General features: G+C 41.8%; 3 protein-coding genes across 5 annotated transcripts; all 3 read right to left on the bottom strand.

The window, feature by feature from the left end:
* Window positions 1-120: 120 nt before the first annotated feature.
* Window positions 121-3,757, bottom strand: LOC308145073 (peptidyl-prolyl cis-trans isomerase FKBP14-like). Its single transcript, XM_080516406.1, has 4 exons — window positions 3,486-3,757; window positions 2,385-2,536; window positions 1,851-1,978; window positions 121-985 (listed from the first exon to the last, which is right to left on the bottom strand). The coding sequence occupies exons 1-4, from the start codon at window positions 3,677-3,679 to the stop codon at window positions 827-829; spliced, it is 633 nt and encodes a 210-aa protein (XP_080372532.1). The 5' UTR covers window positions 3,680-3,757; the 3' UTR covers window positions 121-826.
* Window positions 3,758-3,978: 221 nt separating this feature from the next.
* LOC308144621 (uncharacterized protein) lies at window positions 3,979-10,553 on the bottom strand (the record flags this gene model as incomplete). The annotated part of the gene is made up of 17 exons (XM_080515787.1): window positions 3,979-4,754; window positions 5,411-5,513; window positions 6,085-6,214; window positions 6,460-6,579; window positions 6,823-6,962; window positions 7,080-7,176; window positions 7,278-7,358; window positions 7,430-7,465; window positions 7,600-7,644; window positions 7,747-7,773; window positions 7,887-7,949; window positions 8,073-8,144; window positions 9,361-9,387; window positions 9,514-9,558; window positions 9,818-9,937; window positions 10,112-10,221; window positions 10,451-10,553. 17 exons carry the CDS (start codon window positions 10,551-10,553, stop codon window positions 4,685-4,687), a joined length of 1,389 nt encoding a protein of 462 aa, XP_080371913.1. The 3' UTR covers window positions 3,979-4,684.
* A 1,728-nt stretch (window positions 10,554-12,281) lies between these two features.
* On the bottom strand, window positions 12,282-14,059 carry LOC308144760 (cytochrome c, testis-specific). Of its 3 annotated transcripts, none has more exons than XM_080515964.1 (3): window positions 13,922-14,059; window positions 13,450-13,627; window positions 12,282-13,046 (listed from the first exon to the last, which is right to left on the bottom strand). In XM_080515964.1, exons 2-3 carry the CDS (start codon window positions 13,616-13,618, stop codon window positions 12,886-12,888), a joined length of 330 nt encoding a protein of 109 aa, XP_080372090.1. In that variant the 5' UTR covers window positions 13,619-13,627; window positions 13,922-14,059; the 3' UTR covers window positions 12,282-12,885. The 3 variants fall into 3 exon arrangements, with proteins under 3 accessions (XP_080372090.1, XP_080372089.1, XP_080372091.1); XM_080515963.1 differs by having other exon boundaries at window positions 13,450-13,624; XM_080515965.1 differs by lacking the exon at window positions 13,922-14,059 and adding an exon at window positions 13,846-13,856.
* Between the last annotated feature and the right edge of the window lie 9,397 nt (window positions 14,060-23,456).

Here is a 23,456-nt window from a genome sequence, read left to right as displayed (position 1 = left end):
TTCTATAATAAACGTGGTGCATGAGCTCCTTCCTCTCGCAGACTAATGTTAACACCGAGAAAACAGTGTCACCTACTGGATCAATGTGTGATACACCAAATAAACCAAAGTCCTTTTGTTTAAAAAGTTCACCTGTTCTCTTTATTGCTTTAAATACAAATTCACATACGTACAGTCTTCTGGCCCTCCAGTTTACTCTTGATGTGCTGAGATGACAACACTAAAATAACATCTTATCTCACCGACAACTTACCGTCACGACAAACATTCGCAAAATATATTTGAGGGTATTAGCGGCACATGAATCATTTAACGCTCAAGACCTTTTCTGGACAATGGATTCTGTTCACACACTGTCACTTATTCCGACTTGTCAAACACAAGCGTTTCAAATTACTTTAATAATTGACAAATCTCACCGAGGTGTCCAGGCATAATTATATTTTTCCAACTATAATAAGGACAAACAGTGTTAGGAGATTATTACACCAGCTTGTACCCAGTTATGTGATCAAAATGTCTGTTTAACAATAGGAAAATTGAATTACAAAGAAATATTCTCACAGAAACCACAGTTAAGTTAAGAATGGTCCCCTCCTAAAAAAAAACATTTAATGAAATTAACCCTGAAAAAGATCACCGGCTACATCAACCCAACAGCTTAACATCTACCACAGTATGAACACTTCTAAAACAAAACACAAAACAAAATGGCCACGAACCACAAACAAAAAACTCAAACAAAGCTGAAATAGTTCAGATGTCATGAGAGTTTCTTTGTGCATATTTCGACTCTTCGAATCTTGGTATAGAGCCTCGCGGGACGTCAGAGTTCATCGTGTTTATAAGTGAACTCTCTGGAGGATATAAAGCCGTCCTTGTTCTCATCCTCTTTGGCGAAAATATCCTCCACCATGTTCTCGTGCAGCGTGTCATTAGGAGGGTAGCCATGGCGCTCAAACTCCTTCTTCAGGTACACTTTCACCTGCGAAATGAAATGAGATACATTTTAACTTGTGTGTAAAAATAAGATGAACTTCAATGATTGGGCTCCAGCGAAATACACGTGTTGCAGTAACTCCATTATGTTTTCGGGAGCGCAACGTGAAGCAATAAGAATACAGTTAGGATGATTTTCAATGAGATAAATACATTTAAACTATACATACAAGTGCTTCAAATTTTTTTTACAAATTTTAAAATTACTATGCAAAAGTTAATTTTGCCCATAATTAAATTGAGTAAATCAAGGAAACATTTCCAGTCTTTTTTTTCCCCCAATGAAAATGTTAATTTTAGAGGTTGTTAACATGCATGACGGCATCTCAAAATATCTCAAAATAGTGTCATTCAGATTAAATTATATTAAATGATGGACATTTTTTCATCTAGATGTTGTTAGTGTGCAAGTAATTTACAAAAAAAATGGAAAAAAGATTGGTGTGCATCTAAACATGGAAAAGATCCAATTGCACAGAGGAGTAACGTAATAAAATCGCAAAGAATGATTACAACATGATAGATAAAGTATGTGTTGCAGGACTATATAAGTGGGCGAGTAACGCCACAGACATAACTGTGCTCGATTAAGCAATACTTATTTTATTAGTGAAAATTCTGATGGGATGGGAGGGTGGAGCTGTGGGAGCTTTTCCTTTTACACTGTGAACAACCATTGATAGTTTGAGGGCATCATTGCCCCTTTTCATGGTGTTTTAACTAAACTATATCAGTGAGGAATTAAATCTGCATTTTCCTGTTGTTTACCTTCACCATGTTTGATCATATCTGATATAGTCAAATAAGTCGACAAACCTAAAAACATTTCCCGATATTGTTGTTGGCCTCACCTCTTGCTTGGAAAGCCTCCAGTCATCATTGAGGTCCATCTCTTGAAAGGACTCGTGTGACCTCGGCCCATTTCGGATCTCCATCACCTCGATAATGAAGGTCAGGGTGCTTTCTGGTGGGATTTTTCCTGCAGAAAAAAACAGAAAGAGGAAGTCACGACGAAATGGAAACAAAGTGTGCTTTATCGAGAAGAAAATAGCTGGTTTTACACAATAATGAATAATGCCATGAGGTATTTGTCAGAATTTGTTTGCATGGGAAATGTTAGTGAGGCGCAGACGGACATGTGTTATCAAGGCTGATTTGTGCTTACCAGGTTAAAGCACAGTATTGTTCACATGCTCGGCGGTGAGAAAAAGTGGACTAATGTCACTGAATGAAACCTTCATTCAGTGTGGGAGTCCTAGAAAGCCATTCAAAACAAGACAGGTATAATAGACACACATGCACATAATACATAATACATGAGACTCGACTAAAGGAGAGAACATTTCCAGCACCGTGCAGTGAAGGTTTGGATTAAACGCTGGTACCTTTTCCTTCTTTCCCATAGGCCAGTTCTGGAGGTATGATGAGTTTCCGCTTTTCTCCAGCGCACATGTCCTGCAGGCCTTTATCCCAGCCTTTGATCGCTTCTCTGATGCCCAGTGTGAACCACATCGGCTGACGGTCTCCGTGCTCTCGACTAGCACATAAACACAGACATTAGAAACATTGCCTGAAGGCCAGAGTAAAGAATGAAGGTCCCACACAGAATCAAAGTAAAAACCTCTTGACTGGAATCAGTATTTTCAATGTAATTCTTTGAACTGTGTCCTTGTGCAAGTAAGACTTGGGTCACTTTTCAAGCCTCAAATAAAAATCACAAGACAGAATCTCAAGCAGAGCTGAGGAAGCGTCTCATTACTGTGTGCTGGTGAGACTGGGTGAGTCCATGTCCATGTGGCACAACAGGACAGTCAAATCAATGGACATGCAGCAACTGATTTATGCCACCACGTCACTACAGAAGAACATTTCTGTGAGCAACATTTCCAGCCCCTTGTTTAAAGCTCATCTTGAAGAATTAAGTCTGTTCGTGCAATATTTGCCAACTTTACGTGTGTATGACTGAGTGAGTGTACGTTTTTAATTAATTGGAGACATGTCTTTTTTTTGTACTGCAGTCAAACATAAATATCAGTTTTTTTCTGTATGAACAAGTTTTCTAAAAAAAAAAAAAAAAAAGACTACTTTTGGGTTCATATGACACAGGCCTAATTTCAACCTCATGAGCTGCATGGATGTGTTGTCAAGCTGTAATGGATGCTAAAGTTGTTGAGACATTGACATGTTTTTATTGTGGTGTATTGAGTTTTGTTTCAATAAATTCTTTGAGACGAGGGAGTCACTTTTGGATGTTATTAATCCCAGACTAGGAAGTTCCAGATGTTGCAGCAACAGAGGGTGCAGATATAGCACATGAAAGTATAGGTTTGGGAGAGGGGAAAAAAAGGAATTACAATAAATATAAACATACGAAATAGAGAAAACGTTCAGAGCACATTTGTATTTCTTCTGCGGGCTTGAGCACATGGTCCCCCACATTATCTGTGCCCCCCCCCAGTCAGCCTGAAAGATGAAATTGACCTTACGTGGAGTGAAACACGGTGCCGTTCTCGAAGGATCCCTTGTGATGCACCAGCATGATGTCTCCATACTTGGACTTTCTGTGGCAGATGAACGGTCTGTGCAGGACTTCGACGGTCACCTCGGCCTCGGGCAGCTTCCCCGCGCTGACCGCCGCTAGCACGGAGGAGCAGAACCAGCCCAGGAGACCCAGCAGCATGCTGACACCCGCGGGTTTCTGAGGGACGGAGCAGAAACGGCCCCTAAAACTTTAGGAAACGTGCAGGAGCTGCAGCTGTCGGAGCTCTACGTGGCAGTGAAGTCTCATCAGGCAAGTTGTTGCAGGAAGCTTTTCTCTGATTGGCTGCTTTGGGGCTCACGCGCCCCCCCCCCCCGCCCCCCTCATCTTCAGACACTCCCCTGACTCTGAGGTTTGTACCCGATCTTTATTAATAAGACAGTGTTTTATGAAATGTACAGTCATGCAGGCAGATTATCAACTATTCACAAGTTCCTGTGTTCATTTCGTCTCGAGACGTCATGCTGCGGCGGTATTCACAGGTTTTCTTGGTTTGCTATTGCTCTTGACAACATGACATTCAGTTTCCTTCTGTCGGATTAGTAGTACATTCATTTCTTCTGGATTGCACATTTACAGCACCGGTTAAAGCAGTGCATTGAAACACACCATGCATTGCACGTCATGAATTTATAAATACATTGCACATGAATACACACATTTACACAACCCTGATTTGCATACTACAGTACATATAGTATCTTTAATGTCACTGCCATTTAGAGAAAGGTTATCCTTTCTTAATAAAAACACAGCTTATTTCTGCATTAACAGTCAGCAAGTCATACACATTGTGGAGTTGAGTTGAATTGTACATAATTCATATTAACTTGTTGAAATGATTCCCACTGTCGCCAGTGTCTGTAACAGTGCTGCAGCCGATGGTATGACAATAGCAAGGAGCTGTTCTCTGAGGCCAGTACAAAATGAAGCCCTCAAGGAAGGGGAGCCGATTTCAAGCTGACTCCCGTAACGTTCCCCGGCTCAGAGCGGACAGAAGAGCTTTCTCTTTAGTACTTCTCTCGCTCTTAGTCCATCAGATATCAATGCAGGGTTTGACTTCAGTTGCAATCCGAAGTAGCATCCCCTTTGATCAGGAAGAGGAATTGCAAAGATCGACTGTGTCCATTTTTAAAATGCTTGAATTCAGGTGAAGTACTTGCAGCCAGTTGAGTCAATCAGGCAAGAATCTGTGCATCTGAGATGCCCAAAGGATCTGTGGGAAATATGAAAACTTGCTCATCATCACATCTCGCACGTGCACCTCAAACACTTTCAAAGAAATGACATGAAACATTTAAATACTTTTTTTTGCCTGATATTAGGTTGAACACATCACCCGAATGTAGACTGGCTCACATTTCATTATCAACCAAGGTTTAGTGTGACTCTATAACAATTGTAATAGTTGCATACCAGATATAAAGTCTAACTAGATATCTCAAATTAAAGCATGGAGCCTACATGAGAAGTGTTGTGTTTTCCACAATCTAAATTAATTATTACATAGGACAAATTTGATGTGAGATGAGGGGGTACTGAATGTGTGGTTTCTCTGTCAATATTACTCTCAATAATTTCAACCTAGTTATAAATACATGCTATTTTCATACATTGCAAAACTCACAGAGTGGTAGAATTCATGTGTCTAAAACCCTGGCAGGTATTGCCGAGACAATAATACACCATCCTACCCAGGATGGATCCAGTATAGATACAACAACTTGTTCAAATAGCTTTTGAAATATGGGTGCAGCTAAAAGTAAAGCGAATACATCCTGAATAGTAAAGTGTGCTCTAAAAGAAAAAGAAAAGAAAAAAAAATGCATTCTTCATGTGTGTATTTGCTGTGAGCTCTGCCAGCGAGCATACCCAGGAAGATAGGATTTGCAGGTCTGATAACCGAAGTCCTTTCCGTCACACTCCTCCATGCCTTCGTGGCGATATCCATCCCCACAGTAAGCCCACTTACAGTCTGGAGTGACGAAAGCAAGAGGATAAGGACAGTGTAGTGACAGAGGAAGTGGGGGGGGGGGGGGGGGGGGGGGGGGTGTAGGGAGGGAGGGAGAGAGAGAGAGAGAGAGAGGACGTTACTAATCCCTTTGGCACTGCGAACTGTTTCAGCGATGCCAATCCAGCATTTTCTTGCTAATTGAATTGAACAGAGGCAGAAAGTAAAGAGGGGATGGCAGGAGAAGAGAGTGGGTGAGATTAATGAAAGATCAAGGAAAGGTTTTCAGAGAGCCTGCTGCTTTTATCCGGTGCCACGTGGGCTCAGACTCGGTGGCGCATTGTAGTAAAGCTCCACGGGGGGTCTCATAAACGTCTGGGCGGAACAACATGGGGTCTTCTGCCCAGAGCCACTCCACTTTGTAGTTAGAGACCGTGTGTGTTAATTTGGCCTCACAAGAGCAGTATATTTTTTAATTTTTGTTCCTGACAGCAACAGGAAGTCATTCTTAAAAATCCTATTGATCTTCCTTCTTTGCTTTGTTCCCGTTGACACGGAACCCTTCTACACGTGTGTAAGGCGACATGTAACTCACTGAGACAAGCATCGGTGACAATCTGGTTTCCGTCGTCACACTCCTCTCCGTGCTGCGGCTGCACTTTCCCATCGCCACACGCTCCGACCCTGTCCGGAACCTTCTCTGTGGACTGGAACGGCTGGAAGGGCTGCATGGAGAGGAACAATTAGAAACTAGACTGCAGAGACTATAATAAGCGATGTCAATGGATTTGAGTGCAGTGGATGAAAATGTAAAGGATGTAAATAACCTGGTTCATATCGTAGTTATCAGAATAATACTTTTAAACTAAAAAAGTTCAGAATGACCAAAAAAACACTGTGGAAATATTCTGCAATTTCTGATTTGCTAAAACACTAATACATACTTTGAGTGTTTTTTTTTGTTTTGTACCTGTATGGGCTTCCATCCATCTTTATCTCTGAAATACAGCATCCTCTGATCCTTCCTGAATGCTATTGAACTGTCGAGCTTCAAACGGCCCATCTCCTCCTCGCTGTTGACCACATATATCTACACACACACACACACACACACACACACACACACACACACACACACACACACACACACACACACACACACACACACACACACACACACACACACACACACACACACACACACACACACACACACACACACACACACACACACACACACACACAGTAAGCAGCCGAGTTGATGTTAATCAAGTAATGACACAGGCTTTGTTTGGATATTAAAGAGCTGCACTGCGAGGAAAGAGGCTCTTACTGCAGTGACTTTACTGGCGCCGCGCCGGTCTGTGTAGCTGCCATACGGCGCATTATTTGCTCCAGGAGTTGTGTCACAGTCGCAGCGACCTGCTGGACCTGGAAGACCCTTTTCTCCCTTTTCTCCTACGAGGTAGAGACCTGCCAGAAACACATGAGGTGCATGAGGTGAAAGATGGAAAACACACACAAACACACACACAAAGGTCAGTGTGATACATTCAAGTAAATGGAAGTCAATTGTTAGTGTTTCTGTACCCGAGGCAGGAGGTCCTGGTGGTCCGGGATGACCGTTCGGCCCTGCAGGTCCTGGAGGGCCCATGATTCCTGGGGATCCAGAGTGGCCCTTTGTGCCCTGAAAATTAAGGAATATAGATAAAGAGAGATGCACTTTCGACGGTCAAACTTGAAAGCCAAAACGGGTGTCTTTCATTTTTTATTGTATTTTTCCTCCACCTGCTTGCCTCTCTTCCCCGGGCGCCCAGTTGGTCCTCTTCTCCCCGGGACCCCTTGGCCCCCCTTTGGTCCCAGTTCACCCTTGAAAAGGAGCAAAGTTAAAGCAGCAAATCGTAAAAAACAAATCAAATCCATTTATTGATCTTCCTCACCTTCTGGCCGAGCATCCCTGGCAAACCGATGGACCCCTGAACAGAGACAAATCAAAGCTATCGTCACATGGATGACTTTACAGGCTCTGAAGAAGAAGAAGCAGCGTAATAACATTTTTCAAAGGTGAATTTCGAATTCTGCTGTCAAAGCAAGAGCATTTCTATCAAACCTTGACGCCTTTTGGTCCGGCTGAGCCAAGATCACCACGAGCTCCCTTTTCGGAAGTAAAGAGGAAAAAAAAGGTGAGAAAACTGTTTAAAAAAAAAAGAAACCTGCAGAAACACGAGGCACCTTGAACATGTCATAGAGGATTCACCTTATCTCCTTTGTAACCAGGTAAACCCTGAAAAGACAACAAATACATTAAAAAAAATAATCAAACATAGGATAATACAATAACACCTAATGCAGAAATTTGCAGAAATGTACACGTGATGCTGCAAACATGTAACTAACCTTTGTTCCCGATGGTCCTCTCAGTCCTGGTAAACCCATGAGTCCTGGATCCCCTTTCTCACCCTAGAAACATGTGAGTTCTTCATGTTACATTGTGTATTGCTCTATAAATGAAGAGGAAGCATTCTTAAATGCTACTACATTAAAATATGAGTCCATGCCTTGAGGCAAGGCCATGATGGTTACCTTCGGTCCCTCTGGACCAGGCCATCCTGGAGGTCCTTGTTTCCCTGGAAGGCCTGGAGCTCCAGTGCGACCCTGCGGAAACAACACTCACTGAAGCCATTGATGCATCTTGTACTCCTCGCTCACTTCTATTGAAGTGGCATGAAATTAAAGAACGTGTCAGATTTTTAAATGCCTGATGCTGAAATTGCGTCATCAGTAGTTTTAATGCCTTCATCACATCAGAAGCTTTTTATCCCTATCCTGTCACCAGAACGAGAACTATGAGACTATTTGCGATATTTGGATGAGATTCATCAGCATGTAACACATTTGTAACGTGAGTCAAAACACATCAAAATCAAAGAAGTACATTGAGGGTTTAAGTTATCTTGGAAAAGCTGGCAGAAGCAAACTACTCATCTTTGGTTAATTCTACAACAATGAAATCAAAATAAATGTGTCAATCTTGTAAAATGGGTTAATTAAGATCTTATTTGCATGGTTCACTCAGGAAATACATGCACAAGTGTATCTGATCTCCCGTGTTTAGCTATGGAGGAGAAACCGCAGGTGCAAAGCATCAACACTGACACTCAAGTGCTGCTAAATATTGGACAGCACGAAAAAACTTTAATCGATCCGACTCGGCTGCCAGTTCCTTCTGAGCAGAAGAGCCAAATATGTTACGCAACAACCCTCACATCTCAAGTGACACCTGGACCGGTACCGTGGAGCGCCCTGCTCTCATTTAGCTGGACGTCATCAAAAAAAACCACACAAAAAACACAGCCTGTAGAGACACCACGGAGCTGCGGCTGCGTGTGTGGAGTGATTTATCACGGAGAGAAAGAGCACTTAGGGAGATTAAAGTGCAGAAGTGGAGTGCTGAAGAGGCTGGATCAGCAGGACTCAAGTCCAGTGCGAGGACTGATGGAGCCGGGCCAAGGAACGGAGGAGAAGGAAGAAACAGGGGGAGAAATTAGAGAAAAGGGTGGGGGGGTGGGATGATAGAGAATGACGGGAGACATCCAGGGATGGCGATCGAGCGCCGCTGCGTATTTGCAGCGGCTACCGTGACTAATGTAGCGTGACCCGTTTAGCAGCTGCAGGAGGATATTTCGGAGCACATCAATAGACAAATCACATCAGTGGGATTGGGGATGCATCCGGGGGGACGAGGGCGACGGCGAGAGGGATACAATTCAGATCCCATTATTCCAAGGACAATGCGAGACGGACCGGAGGAAGAACAAGGCGGACGGGGGGGGGGGGGGGGGACACGCGCGAGAGAGGAGGAGCAGCTCACCTTTGACCCGGGACGTCCAATCTCTCCCTGGAGGAGGACAAATGAGGGCAGAGGAGACGCGGCACTCGTTAGAGCAGAGAGGAACACAAGGACACACACAGATGCTTCTGTAGGAAAAACTACATTAGGGACATAATTCACAAAAGCACACACCTTCTCCCCCTTTGGTCCTCTTATGCCTGGCAATCCACCACGACCCTGAGAAATGACACCGGATTACTATGCAGCTCACGTCTCCTTATTTTGAGCACATGATGTGTGGGAAAAAAAATCAATAATGAAAAGGTCATTTTGTTTTATTTCAGTGCTTTGTTAACAATATTACCATTTTCTGTCCTTAAAATGACAACAGCAAACCTAAAAAAAATAATATCACTGCACTTGAGATTTCATCTGAGGAGGAAAAAATAAATATCGATCTTGCAGAGTTGCATTTTCTTATGAAGCAGTTCCTCACCTCCGGGCCGCGCGGTCCAGGTGGGCCTGGAGGTCCAGGTGGACACCCATGGATCACAGGCTTCTGTTTTCCCTGCCCCTCTCCTCCAAAAACACTCGGCTCCAATATGCTGATGGCGTCCTTCAAGCAGGCAATCAAACAGAAAGTGGGTTTTTCAACGAGTGGGTTACAGCAGGCGTGTGAAATGTGGGGCGTGTCATGCAAGCAGGTGTGTGTGTGTGTGTGTGTGTGTGTGTGTGTGTGTGTGTGTGTGTGTGTGTGTGTGTGTGTGTGTGTGTGTGTGAGAGGACCTACAGGGCTGCCTCGCTTCCAAAGCTGAGGCGGAGGAGGGAAGAGCGGCGGCGGAGGAGGTGACATGAGACAGCAGGGGTCGAACTTCATGGGCTCATCCAGCAAGCTGAAGGCTGAGAGGACGACACACACACACACACACACACACACACACACACACACACACACACACACACACACACACACACACACACACACACACACACACACACACACACACACACACACACACACACACACAGCACGTCACGGCTGCAGGATGAACTCTCAGTACACTCAGTACACACCCTCCAGGGAGTGTGTGTGTGCAGCACTGGCTCACACTCTGGTGTGTTTCTTTACCTGACTGGGCCGAGAGGAGACGGTCGGCATACGAGTGATGGGACAGAGTCCATGCAGGACACAGAAGGATGTGAAAAGACACTGCAAGCTTCACCAGGTCCATGCTGCTGGTGCAATTCCCCTGAAATACACACACACACACCAGACACACACAACTTGTCACTCTATTCCCGTTTCCTGCAGCCTAATGCAGTCACTGGCAGCTGTCACTTTTCTTTCTTCTTTTTTTTTCCATGTGAAGGGTGTCACTATTTCATCCCCACACACACACACACACACACACACCCCTCTCCCCTTATAGCACAACAAACTTGTTGCAGCTCCACACTGCAGCAGATGCAGACCCACCACTGTAATCCCAGCCGTCACCAGCCCCCCCATCTGAGCCAGAATTAGACCGACGGGAGGCCACGCACAGGCACAAGTCATGTCAACAATAGTAAGACAGTCACACGTCCATTCAACACAAACGTTTTGAATGCACCTGCAAGCAATGTGATCCCCCCCATGCAGAAAATACAGCAAGTATCTTATTATTAAATGCAATAAAAAAAATGATTCTACAGCTTTACATTCAACCAACGTCCTCTACATCCACGTCCTTTCATTGAAGAGGGTCTGTCTTACCTCCCACTGGTGCAGACACGCTGTCTGGAGCTCCTCTCGCCTAAATGAAAAGCTCCTCTGACATTCAGCGCACTGTTGCTGATCTTGACAGCTAATAAATCTGATCCACTTATCGATCCCCACCGCGGCTCAATAACAACACAATTGTTGAAGGAGGAACACCCCCTATTATTATTATTTTTCTGTCTCTCTCTCTCCTCGCAGCAGAGGCCACAGGGAGCAGCCCACCCTCAGTCCTGCAGGATCCGGACCAGATGCATCGACTTCTACTGATCACTGGAAAGGTCCGACACTTGGAGCCGCCTGCCTTCACTGCCGTCACGTTTTCTCACCACATTTATGCTGATGAGCTTCTTCTCCCCCCCCCCCCCCCATCTTCTTCTTCTTGAAAAGCAATTGCGCCCTCTGCTGGATGTTTTAGTTCACGACAGAAATAAATAATAAACAGCCCTTCACGTTATGGCATAACTTTAACTTCCTAATGTTTCCTGTGCGGTACTATAAGGAAATTGGGGGGGGGGTTATTCATATGGCACCATTAAGACACAAGGCAATTCACAGATGAATAGACTGAATATGTCTTGTGTTATTAGGATGGATTCATTAAACTACTGCTACGACTCTGCGTCAGTCAAGTTCCTGCATTTCTTTCTGTATTTTGTCTTTTATGGCGATATAACAAAATGTGAATTTCTAACACAGCAAAGGCAAGACAATAAAACTGGATAAACAGGAAGAATAAAGCTGCCACATTAGCTGTAATGCATACATTATGTATACAGATGTGCTTTCTTCTTTCTTTTTTATCCATGTGGAAGAATTAGTAACAACCAGAAGACCACATGTGGTCCAAATGTCACACGGTGCAAAGGGCGGCAATATAGTTTCTGTGTATCGTGGTTTGGTGGGAAGCCCTGGTGCCTCACAGAGCGGAGATCAAGGTTTGACTCCCAGCCACAACAGAGTTTTTATATTCTTACTGTGTGTGTATGAGTTTTCCCAGGATAGCTTGTGAATAGAACGTGGTGTGTGAGCACCAGTTAAGGTCTCTCTCTCTCTCTCTCTCTCTCTCAGAGAAGATTAATGGGTGAAGATGTAGAGAGTGCCACTGACTGGTAAAATAATGAATACACCAGTGACTGGAATATCATCGCAAAAGCAAAATTTGACAACAAGGGTATTTTATTTCTAAGTTTATTTTGTCAAGGACAATATCAAAGTCATCTAAACATATGACGAAAGAACGAATAACACAGTGATTCAACAGAAAGTATGACATGGTTTGGTAACAATTCATTATTGGACGAAGCTGATAAAAAAAAAAAATAATTTAACTATGAAGGGGCTCAATTAACTAAAAGAAAAATATGAATCTCGAAGATTTCTCAGTTCATTTATCAAACTGATATAAATGTATAAAATACACGAGTAGAAAGGAAACTCACATTTTAAAGTGCAACCTTATTGTAACAGTGAAATCCATTACCACCCATTATAAAGTGAACAAACAAGACTTAACACACAAAAAATAGAAGAAAAAAAAAAGCAAATGTAAACAGAATCTGGACTCCACTGTGCGGTGAGAGTTTAAGTGGCAAAGATGCAGAGTTTGGCATTCATGTGCAAGCGGCAGTAAAATAAAACAATAAGGTCCCAGAGAAAGTCGTCTCTTTAAGAAGGGTTGCTGGAGGAAAAGGAGCTGCAGGAAGGCTGACTCATAGGATGATTAAAAACAGCCTCCTGCACACAAAGCAATGTGGCCGGCTGTGTTGTAACAAAGAAACATGTACGGAGTGAACTTTTAAATACTACTCTTTTTCAGTTTTGGAGGTGGAATCCTTTAGATAGGCTATAAGATCCTCTCGTTCTCTTTTCTTCTTGATCCCAGAGAAGATCATCTTGGTACCGGGAATGTACTTTTTGGGATTTTGAAGGTAGACATTCAAAGTTTCTTCATCCCATGTGATACCTTGGAGGAAGGAAAAACGACGACACATTAGAAACACCCCATGAGAGCGGTGTGTCACTTGCATTCTCGGGTATCTGTGTCAAGGCTTTTATTGCGTCGTGTCGGAGCAGAGTGGTGGAAGCCTGTTCAGACCTGCAGCTCGGGCTGTTCGGGTGGAGAAGACAGACCGACGCTGCTCAAACATTATCGAGTGGGAGCAAAGAATTCCATAATATTGTTCATGAATAACCTCACACCAGGAGAGCTTCCCATCAAGGCAGTTACAGATGAGTCACTTCTGACATTTATGATTATGCAACATCGGCCTTCCTATGATGGCTTTAGAATCTTATGTATGTGGTGTAAACTAATGTACATGATGTTCCCTCGGGCCTGTTTGAAGCCAGGGGTCAGTGATCCCCACCTTTATTGACGTTGGCCTGTGTGTACGAGAAGCCATCTGCCTGGCCCGTCTTCCTTCCGAAGAGTCCATACAGGTTGGGTCCAGTCTTGTGACGCCCCCCTTCTTCCACCGTGTGACACTGGGAGCACTTCTGGACAAACACCTTCTTCCCCTTCTGGATGTCCCCCATGGCGAGCTGCTGATGGGGAGGAACGGCAGACACATCACAGTTCAGCCAGGAAGGAAGAGAAAGGAAAACACCAGGCACACAAACAGTTGGATCCATGTGAAGCAACTTGAGGGTTAAGAATAAACCACAGAAGTGTCGATTTTAGGTAAATAGTGGGAACAAATAGATTCAAGACCACTGGATCTATATAAAGAGAGAAAACGCCTGTTTTTGAAAAGCGGACGCACCGGTTAGCTGCCTGTTTACAACCCTGGGTGGAAAACAAGGCTTTAAAAAAAAACATGTTGGAATCTGATATCCTACCGTCAGAAGCGAGTGTTGCGTTCAAGGACCTCGAGGCAGGAAAAAGTCTCTCTTTAACAGGAAAACTCCCGGGTTCAGATTTTTTTTTTTTTTTTGATGTTGCTCGCTAACTTGAAGTGTTTTTCTTGTCGCACCGGGTTTGAATCGTCCACGATCTCAGATGTCGGAAAGGGTGCGGTTTAGTTGGAAGAGGTGTCGGTCACGCCCACCTGCAGTCAGGTAAGGTCTGCGCGTGAGTCAGGTGTGGTTCTAACCTGCTGGGTCTGTCCTCACTGGGACTGCAACTGGTTTTCTATCGCCACAATCTAGGAAGTGACGTGTATTTACTGCATGAAGGCAGTTGTTTTTTTGGTTTTTTTTAGACAAAGTTTTGTTATATTCTTTTTCTAACTTGTATTGCTACAATATGATGTTGTAATTCACAATAAAATCAATTTAATGAGTTGCCTCATTGATCCTGTCGACTATCCCAGGATTGAGTTAACATTAGCAAAATCTGATGTGTCATTTCAAAATAAAACAACTTTAAAATTTTAAGAATGACTAAACACAAACACTACACGATTTCACTGGATTCCAAATTGGAATAACTTTATAACAATAAGGAATTCTGATCATTCCTAGTTGTTATGAGGTCATTTCGTATCACAGTGATAGTAGATCACCCCAAGATACCACTCAGTCAATATTAGGGAATTTTGATGTTCTGATGTGTCATTTCAAAATAAAACAACGTAAAAAAAAAAAAAAGACAAAACCCGATATAATTTCACCTGAATTCAAGTTGGAATTAAAGCAGCATTGAACATGTCCTCAGTACTTGCTGGACTCCAACAGAGTGTCACCTGAATAGTGGACAGATGTTGTAACACTAAAGTTTGGCAAACCTGTTTAAGTTTAAAGAAGCTGAATGTTGTAAAAGTTGAATTGTTTAAATTTAAATACTTTAAAGATGTATAGGCGGAATAAAGAAAATTTGAAATATTTCAAAAAAGTCTAAAATATATTAAAAAAATTTACAACATAGAAATACATTTGTTAGACCACAGGAGGGCCACCGTACTTAGGCCTTAAAGCATAAAAAAAAAAAAAAAAAAAGCAAATAAATTTCAGAATCTGCATTGGCACAAACACATGCCTATAATTACCTGGATGAAAATCACCCATCGTTTGTGTTCTTGGGTTAAAACAACACTAACCTTGCCGCTTCTGTGTCAGCGGTAGCCCCCGACCTGTTCAGTCTCTTGACAGACATTTATACAGAATTCTATGAAAGCTGGAAGAAATTGCACAAAACTTTCCAGTCTTCTGTGTGTCTTTTTTTTTTTGGCTCACTTCTCCTCCTATAGTGTCCCCCCCCCCATGAAAATAAGATTATTGAATTTGCTGCGTGGTTAAAGTCCCATAGGAGTGTTTTAAAACCTGCTGATCAGGAAGGTTTTCTATGAACTGAAACATTACCCTGCTGGACTCTTTGTAATGTGTCAGCAAACTGAATGACATCGTCCTCGGATGGTTCATTATTTTCCAGATTATTTCCCCTGGTATTCTGATACTTTTTTGGGTGTCCTGATGTGCTTCATGTGTCTCAAGTCTCAAGCATCATATCACAAAGTTTGGGGCCATAGTATGTGAAAATATAATTCCTCTTACCAATACCTATTATTACTATTACTATTATTATTATTATTATTATTATTATTATTATTATTATTATTATTATTATTATTATTATTATATCATTATTATTATTATTATTATTATTATTATTATTATTATTATTATTATTATTATTATTATTATTATTATTATTATTATTATTATTATTATTATTAATCATCATCATCATCATCCCACAAAGGTGTATCAAGTGTCATGCATTTCTAATAATATATTTATTGAAGTTAAAATGACAAATAATCAAATTACTATTGACTAGACTGTGATTTTGGATCATGTAACAAACATTTAGTCTTCATCACGATGATTCTATCGGTCAAGTTTATTGGAGAAGACATCGTCTTCACCTCAGCAGGTTTTACTTACAGATTTAAAAACATCATAACGGGTCTCTCATATAAGCTGATTTTACTGACACCTAAAATCAAGGTGCAGTGAGGTTTTTCAGTGTGTGTTCATTATTCATTGAGGCTCAACACTGGTAGAATAACATCAGCCAACATGACAGTGGAGATCCTGTAAGACAATATGTGTATCTGTCACATCTGTATTTGACTCAAGTGGTTTCCGTGCAGGATTCAGAGAATTGTACACTTTTCAATATACATATATTTTTTTAATCCAAGAAATACTGTAAAAAAAAACAACTAAGCTTTCCACCAATTGTTGAAAAATAGGTGCCATTGGAGAAATGAGATGAGGAAAATCTGGATAAACTGTAAGTTGAAGATTTTAAATGAAACTTTCCCACTGCCCTGTGTTGTTGGTTATTTTTTTGTTTTTCGGGAAAAAATAGAATTCAGGCAATGTTTACTGGAGTTTTTGTCTCCTCCAAGCGGCGAGTTGTGGTAATGCATTAATGGTGGGCTTCATCTTGAAATCCTCACATTATTAAAAATCCACTTTAAAAAGATCTTTTTTTTATGTTTTCTTATTATCAAAACAGTTAATTTAGATGTTTGGTAAATAATTGTCATCTATTATTCTGATTTTTTCTGTGTTGAGTTTCCACATTGTCCATGCCAGTGTGTGAGTTTCTTTGGGGTATTCTGGCTTCCTGTCATCGTACAAAGACAGTCTTAAAGTTCTGTGAATGTGAGTTTAAGATATTGCCTGTGTATTTTACACATGATGGACTGATGTCCTTTCCATCGAGACTGAACGCTGCCTTTAGCCTCTTGTGAGTTTTTCTCCACCTGTTGACCCATGATGCCTTTATAGGGAATGAAAAGATGTGATGAAACTACCACAATAAGGGTAATAAGTTAAAAATGGCTTTAGAGGAGAAAAGAAAGGAAAATATGTTCAAGCACTTGTATAATCTGAGCAATTCACTATTAAAGCATTACATTAGTGGAGGACGTTTATCTGCCTTGACATGCTTCTAATATACTACATGTCAGAATAAATAGATGGTTTCATCACTGCAGTTTTGTGTGATTCAGTCATGATGGTTCAGCTCCTGACGTTTAGTTTAACTTCATGTTTATACTGTGGATCTGTGTGAGGCTGAGGTCAAAGCACATTTAAGCAATTAAGCAAAATAACCCCCAAACTTGCTTCAAACGTTTATTATTGTTTCTTTAGATCAATTTTGGGTTGCTGCTGGCTCGCTTTATCCAAAATGACTCCATAGCGTGGTGAATATGCAACGTTAAACACTCGTCTTTGCATTTAAAACTCCGACACTGATATTTCCGTCCTGCATTAGAGCACCCTCATGTCGGGATTCTCTCATCCTTTAAAAGTTCTTTTCTTGCACCTCCATATTTTCTTCTGAGCTGGATGTGAATTCAAAATCTTCCGCCCCGCAGAACGAAAACCCACAGCTGGAAAGTAAGTAGAAACAAAAGCGATTCAGCAGACGGAAGCAAAAAACAAGCCATAATACAATGAGGGACACGAGTCTCCTACCAGCGCAAGCCAGTGGCGGCTAAGTGTCCACCGGCCAGGGCCCTGAGAAGACTCCAGCTCGGGATGTTTCTCCCAAACCTCTGCGGCAGCACGGGATTGGCTGCTTCTCGGACATGGCGGCTCTTTGCACACACCCGGAGGAGCTCCCAGGACCTGCCGAACCTCTGCGGCAGGTTCGGGGTCACGCTGGATCCGTTCTCCTCGCTGGAGTCGCCGTCCCTCCCGAAGCGCAGGGGCATGTTGGGGTGCAGGTGGACGGGCTGGGGGGTCGGCGGGTGGAGCTTGACGATGGTCGGGAGACTGAGCTTGCTGGTGGTGGGGGCCACGTGTAGGTTGAGGTCGACGCCTAAACTCTTACGACTTTCAGTTTTTATCTGGAGAGAGAAAGAGGTCAGAGTCAGGAGGTCACACAGTCATACAAAAGCAGATGTTTGCATTTTTCCTGTGTTTATTTAGAAGCGCTTCCCCGCCGCGTGTCTGATTGCGGATCCCGTCCCTGATGTGTTTCACTTAAACCTGATTCGTGTGATTGTCTTCACCCGGTGGCTGTGGATTATATACAGGTTTCTTTGTTTGTCTGGTTGTGGGTTTGTCACAAACAGAGTAAGAGGACGTAAAAAAAAAATCTAAACAAACAAACAGAAAACAAAACGTTCCCCATGACACATTATTCTTTATCAACAAGACATTGATGTGCAGATCAGATGATTTTAAATGTGTTTTTTTTAACCACGAAAAGTCTTTTGATTACTGATTCATTTGTCTCATGTTATTATTTCATGTGATGCCATAGTTTTTATGTTTCTAGTGATATCACAGCAGAAATAATTGATTAAAGTGAATTCCTCAGTTTGCAATCATTTCATCCATTAATCATTTTTGACATTTTATCATTTTAGAAAGCTGAATAATCCATATTTTCAGTTGATGATCAGTCAGCTAAACCGATGGTGTGTATCACTGACAGAAGCGTAGATTTTAGTAAAAGTCTCTCACCTGTTGGTGCGGCTGCTTCCTCACACTGTGCCTGTTTCCTGTGTCGCCCAGTAAATTTTTATCCCTGCGGATCAATTTCTCAAACACCTGAAAGTCAGACGTGGCGGCCCCTCCGAGACCCCCCAGCACCAGGACCGCTGACATCACCACTGTCATAGACATGTTAACAACTATGAAGTGTAACTTCTCCCTGGGCAGCGATTGAACACATCCCTTATTTGCGTCTGTCTGCTGCACTGCCTCCTGTTATTTAAGACTCTTTGTAACATACGTCACCACGTAGCGTGGAACATCTACACACGCGCTCCAAACTGACACATACACATATATCTTCTCCCTCATTTAAACTGAGCACATTCTTAAATCATTCACTAATCATCCAGCTTGAAAAGGCATGTATGTCCTAATTGGTGTGCAGACGACTGAAAACATGAACTTAAATTGAAAACAGGTATTCAACTGAACGACTAATTCACAAATTATGCATATCCTCTATTGTCCAGAGGCGGTATCATTTTGGTAAAGCATTACTAATTATATTTAGGTCTGCAATAACAATTAGGAAGAAATCCATGAGGGAGGTTTTCATGATATGAACAATATAAATGCCAAAAACTAAACAATATCTGGCACGCTTTGCTGTTCCTGTGATAATCTGGCGACACACTGAAGACTGTTACTCTCTTCCTGAAAATGAATGGAGCTTCCCATAGATAGCACTTATGATTAATTTATGAATCTATTATTAATACAAATTGTGTTTGGCTGCACGATTGTTCTGACAAATCGTATTCACAAGATAAAATGCACTGATATTACTTTGAGCCATATTTGTGTCCAATTGGTAAAAGCAACTCTATCATTTACTGTCCTTTTGACCATCTGCAGGAGGGAGATGCCTCTGAGCGAAATGCTCATTAAGGGAACTTATGGTGACTTATGGTATAATTAAGGCAACATACGTCAAATGTGCACTTTGGTTGTCAGCGCTTGAGGCAGATGACTGGAGAGTGGATGGAAGCAGAGTATGTGTGGGTCTGAAATCAAGGAATGGCCGTGGCGGCCAAGAAATGAGCTCATGACTTGAAGTTTGCTGCTCGGAAACTAAATTGCCACGTCACTGCCACTGTGGCTCTCAGAGCTGTTGGCCTTTAACCTTTAGCTTTCCACCAGGAACTGCGCTGCAGCTCGTATCTGAAATGAAGCTCAACTGTGAATGTTGTGAGTTAAATGCAAAGAAATAGGAGCCAATAAAGCCAAGTTATATGAGTTATAACGTATCTGACACACACACATCTTCTCAAATCTGTTGCTATTCAAGTTGAAATAATTGATTCAGTAAGTGAGTACAATGTGCTCTCTTCATTTGAGAAAGTTTAATCCACAGTTGCATTAATATGCATTTTAAAAAACTTAATTAATTTAGTTACCTGCTATGCAATCGGACAAACTACACAAGGTTCCAGCATTCAACATTATAATTTACACATTACCTTCCTTTATAAAATTCCTGGATGTTAAAAAATGAACATGAGTAAATCCTCATAATATTAAAGATAATGTCAGTGATAATATCATTGTTTTAAATCAATGTCCAATAATGGTAATTTAAAATAAATACTGGAACAAGCTGGATGGATGGATGAATAATCACCAGGCTACCTCAGAGCATTAATTTTAACTTGTAATATCATTAAATGGCATTTGATGAATGAATGAGGTGGCAGCACACGCTGACTTATGAAATGTTAAATAAATACTTGTTAATATTCCGTAGATTCAGAAAATATTCCGCTTTAGAAATTAAGATTGTGTCGTAAACATGGGATGTCCTGACCAGCCGAGGTCTCGGCAAACGACTGATGCTTTTCAACAGAAGCGTACCTTTAAAAAAAAAAAAAGCCTTCTCATAATTGTGTTCTTTGTGTTCCTTTTAAACTTTAACTGTTTATCTAAATGCAAAGTGTTACAAATACATTTTCTTCTTCTTCTTCTTCTTCTTCTTCTTCTTCTTCTTCTTCTTCTTCTTATTATTATTATTATTATTATTATTATTATTATTATTATTATTATTATTATTATTGTTATAATCATCATCATCATCATTGTCATCATTATTAATATTATTGTCATCATCATCATCATCATTATTATTATTATTATTATTATTATTATTATTATTATTATTATTATTATTATTATTATTAATAGCCAGATTTCTCCTATAACTTTCTGATGGTGACTTTTCACACTAAACGTTATGGGAGAAAAGAACTCGTTGGCCTCGCTCTGAGATCAATATAGTCAGGACTCTAAATCCACATAACTAGTTTGAATTATTTTGCCCCACACCACACAAATACTGACTGAGGAACAAAACAAATCCTGTCTGCATATGGCAACCGCCTAACGCCTCGGCTTCGACAGGTATTCGCAGTACGGGAGCAGGAAAGACGTCACTCATTCCTTCCCCTGTACGTGTCGGAGGCGTTTGTTTTAAATGAACCACTGACTCACTGGACCTGCGTGAGCATGGCGGGCAGACTGAATGTAAAGAATGTCTGCTGGAAGGCCCCGAGGTGATAATGACAACCTACAGAGAACTTTAATTTGACGCTGGCGTCCCGACACCAACATTGTTGTCATTTACAGGGTTGCCATGTTCGGTCCTGATTCTCACTGCAGATAAAGGTTAGCCCATCGTGTCAAACAAACACGAAAATATGAACAAAAGTGAGGACATTTGTGTTTGGTAGATCATTTCTTTGTTGTTCCTTTAGCACATTTATTAGGAACAATAACGTGCATTTGTGGGATGAGCAGTTAACGTGTGGAAAATTCTCATTTGGTGGATTTTTATGATTAAAAAAAAACAACCCCAACCCAAGATACATTGGCAATTAAACATTTGATTTATTAAAACTTGTCAAAGCATTGAATTAATAATCATAGCCTAATGTGGTTGTGTTAGTCATTCTGTCACAAACAGCGTGTCACAACTTATCCTCAAAGTGTCCAATGTGGATGAATTTAGAATCAGCATTAGAATATTAGAATAGAGCATTTTTCTACTTCACTTTGCAGCTCATTCCACAAATGCTTAATTGCAAAGAATTACTGCTCCAACAAAGCCATGCTCTACCAAAGACAAATGACCCTGCTCCTTGTGTGAGCAGGGATCCATTCAGAAGCAACCCGACGATGTGTTTTTATGGATATCGTTTCAGTCTACTTTTTCGACATCATCATTTACCTCCCACCGCTCCTCCACCCGTTTCTCCATGCTTTTCCTCGGTGACCCCGGCCCCAGCTGGCCGACCGGGGGCTCCAGGATTTACAGTCGCGTGTCCGACTCTTGTCCAGAGTCCTCTCCGCTGAGGGCTTCGCCATAGCTCAGCCTCTCCCTTTGTTCTCTCCAGGCGCTCCCTGCAAGACCTTGTTCTCCGCCACTGTAATTCTCTCTTCTTAATGTTTTTAATGTCCATCCCTCGCCACCCCCGCGGCCTTTTCATCTTTCCATTTACATGCTTCGGGGCCTCCTTCCCCTCCTCTCTGCCTCAATATACTTGGAAACAGACTCTGCCTCCTTGATAGAAATATAGCCCAGGTTTGATTTAGATCGTCTCCACCCGTGATAAATAACATCTTTTTTCTCTCTCTCTCTCTCTCTTTTAAAAAAAAAAACATCTCAGATTCATGTGTCACACCATTTGTTTACTCTGTATATGAGAATATGTAAAATCTCAAGAGATTGTATTCTATCCAGATGTCTGAGGAAACCTAATTACTGCAAACAAGTGTAGAAATATTTGGTAGAAATTGCAGACAGACTCAAACAGGAAGCGGTGGGAAAGTGTCAATAATAAAACCATTGATCCTTGCTGGTCTTTCGAACCCTCTGTCCTGGATTTGGCAACGTTCCCAAACTTCCCCTGTAGAAGCGGGACACCCTCAGATTCCCGTGGTGATTTGTAGGGCTGCGGTGTTACCCCCCCCCCCCCCCACACACCCCTACGTTGAACTGATTTACGTCCAGTTTTATCTCCCCCCTCACTTCGACATCAGCCGGGTCATCATCATAACACTTCCCATGCCTGTACACTCAGCGAGGAGACACATGCATCAAGTCCATGTGGCAGGTTATGGTTCTATCAATGATCAAATCCATTTCTGTGGGATCACGGCGTCATAACGTACGAGAAGACCGACTGACGCCAGGCCGACAAACACAACGGCCCGATAGCACAGTTTCGCGTGTGGCCGGCGCGATTCTGTGACTCTGATGGTGGTTAATGATGACGGATCCGTGTCTATCACACAGCCACACGTGGCGTGTCCAGATGACGGATGCTGGCGCAGGGAAGTCGGAGATTTTATTTCTTTCCTCCCAAAAACAGAGAGGGTTTTATGTTAAAGCATTTAACCTCTTACAAATGCAGAGGTCATGCAGAGAGGCGTTTTTTTTGAGACCATAAGCAGAATCTGAGCGCACGCCTCGCCGCTGAAATCATCTCAGGAAAAGACAGTAAATTATCACAGTTATTTTTCCGTCTTATGACGGGTAGTAAAACTGCACAAAAACAGGATAGGACGGGACATTACTTTACCAGGCGATTGTCTATGTTTTTGCAGGGATCAGCAGGTTCCAGGACAGAATCAAAACAACTATTTCTTTTTGGCACCAAACAGTTGATCATTATAGTTTTTAGCAAACATCAACAAGCATTTTTTTTTCTCCACTCCTGAACTTTGGATCAATAGATTTTGTGTAGTATTTTTATTGTTTTGTTGACTGTCATGAAATAGATCAAAAAAGTTTAATAAAATAAAACAAGCTGTTAGCTGTTAGTGCATACCGATGCGAACTAGGGAGATCAGGTAGCAACATCACTGTGGTAAACACTGATCAGGGAGCATCCCCATGGCAACAGATGCTGATCTCCTT

The sequence above is a fragment of the Blennius ocellaris genome, assembly GCF_963422515.1.
Source record: "Blennius ocellaris genome assembly, chromosome: 20".
Classification (NCBI taxonomy): Eukaryota; Metazoa; Chordata; class Actinopteri; order Blenniiformes; family Blenniidae; genus Blennius; species Blennius ocellaris.
This window is presented reverse-complemented; position numbering and strand designations above follow the sequence as displayed.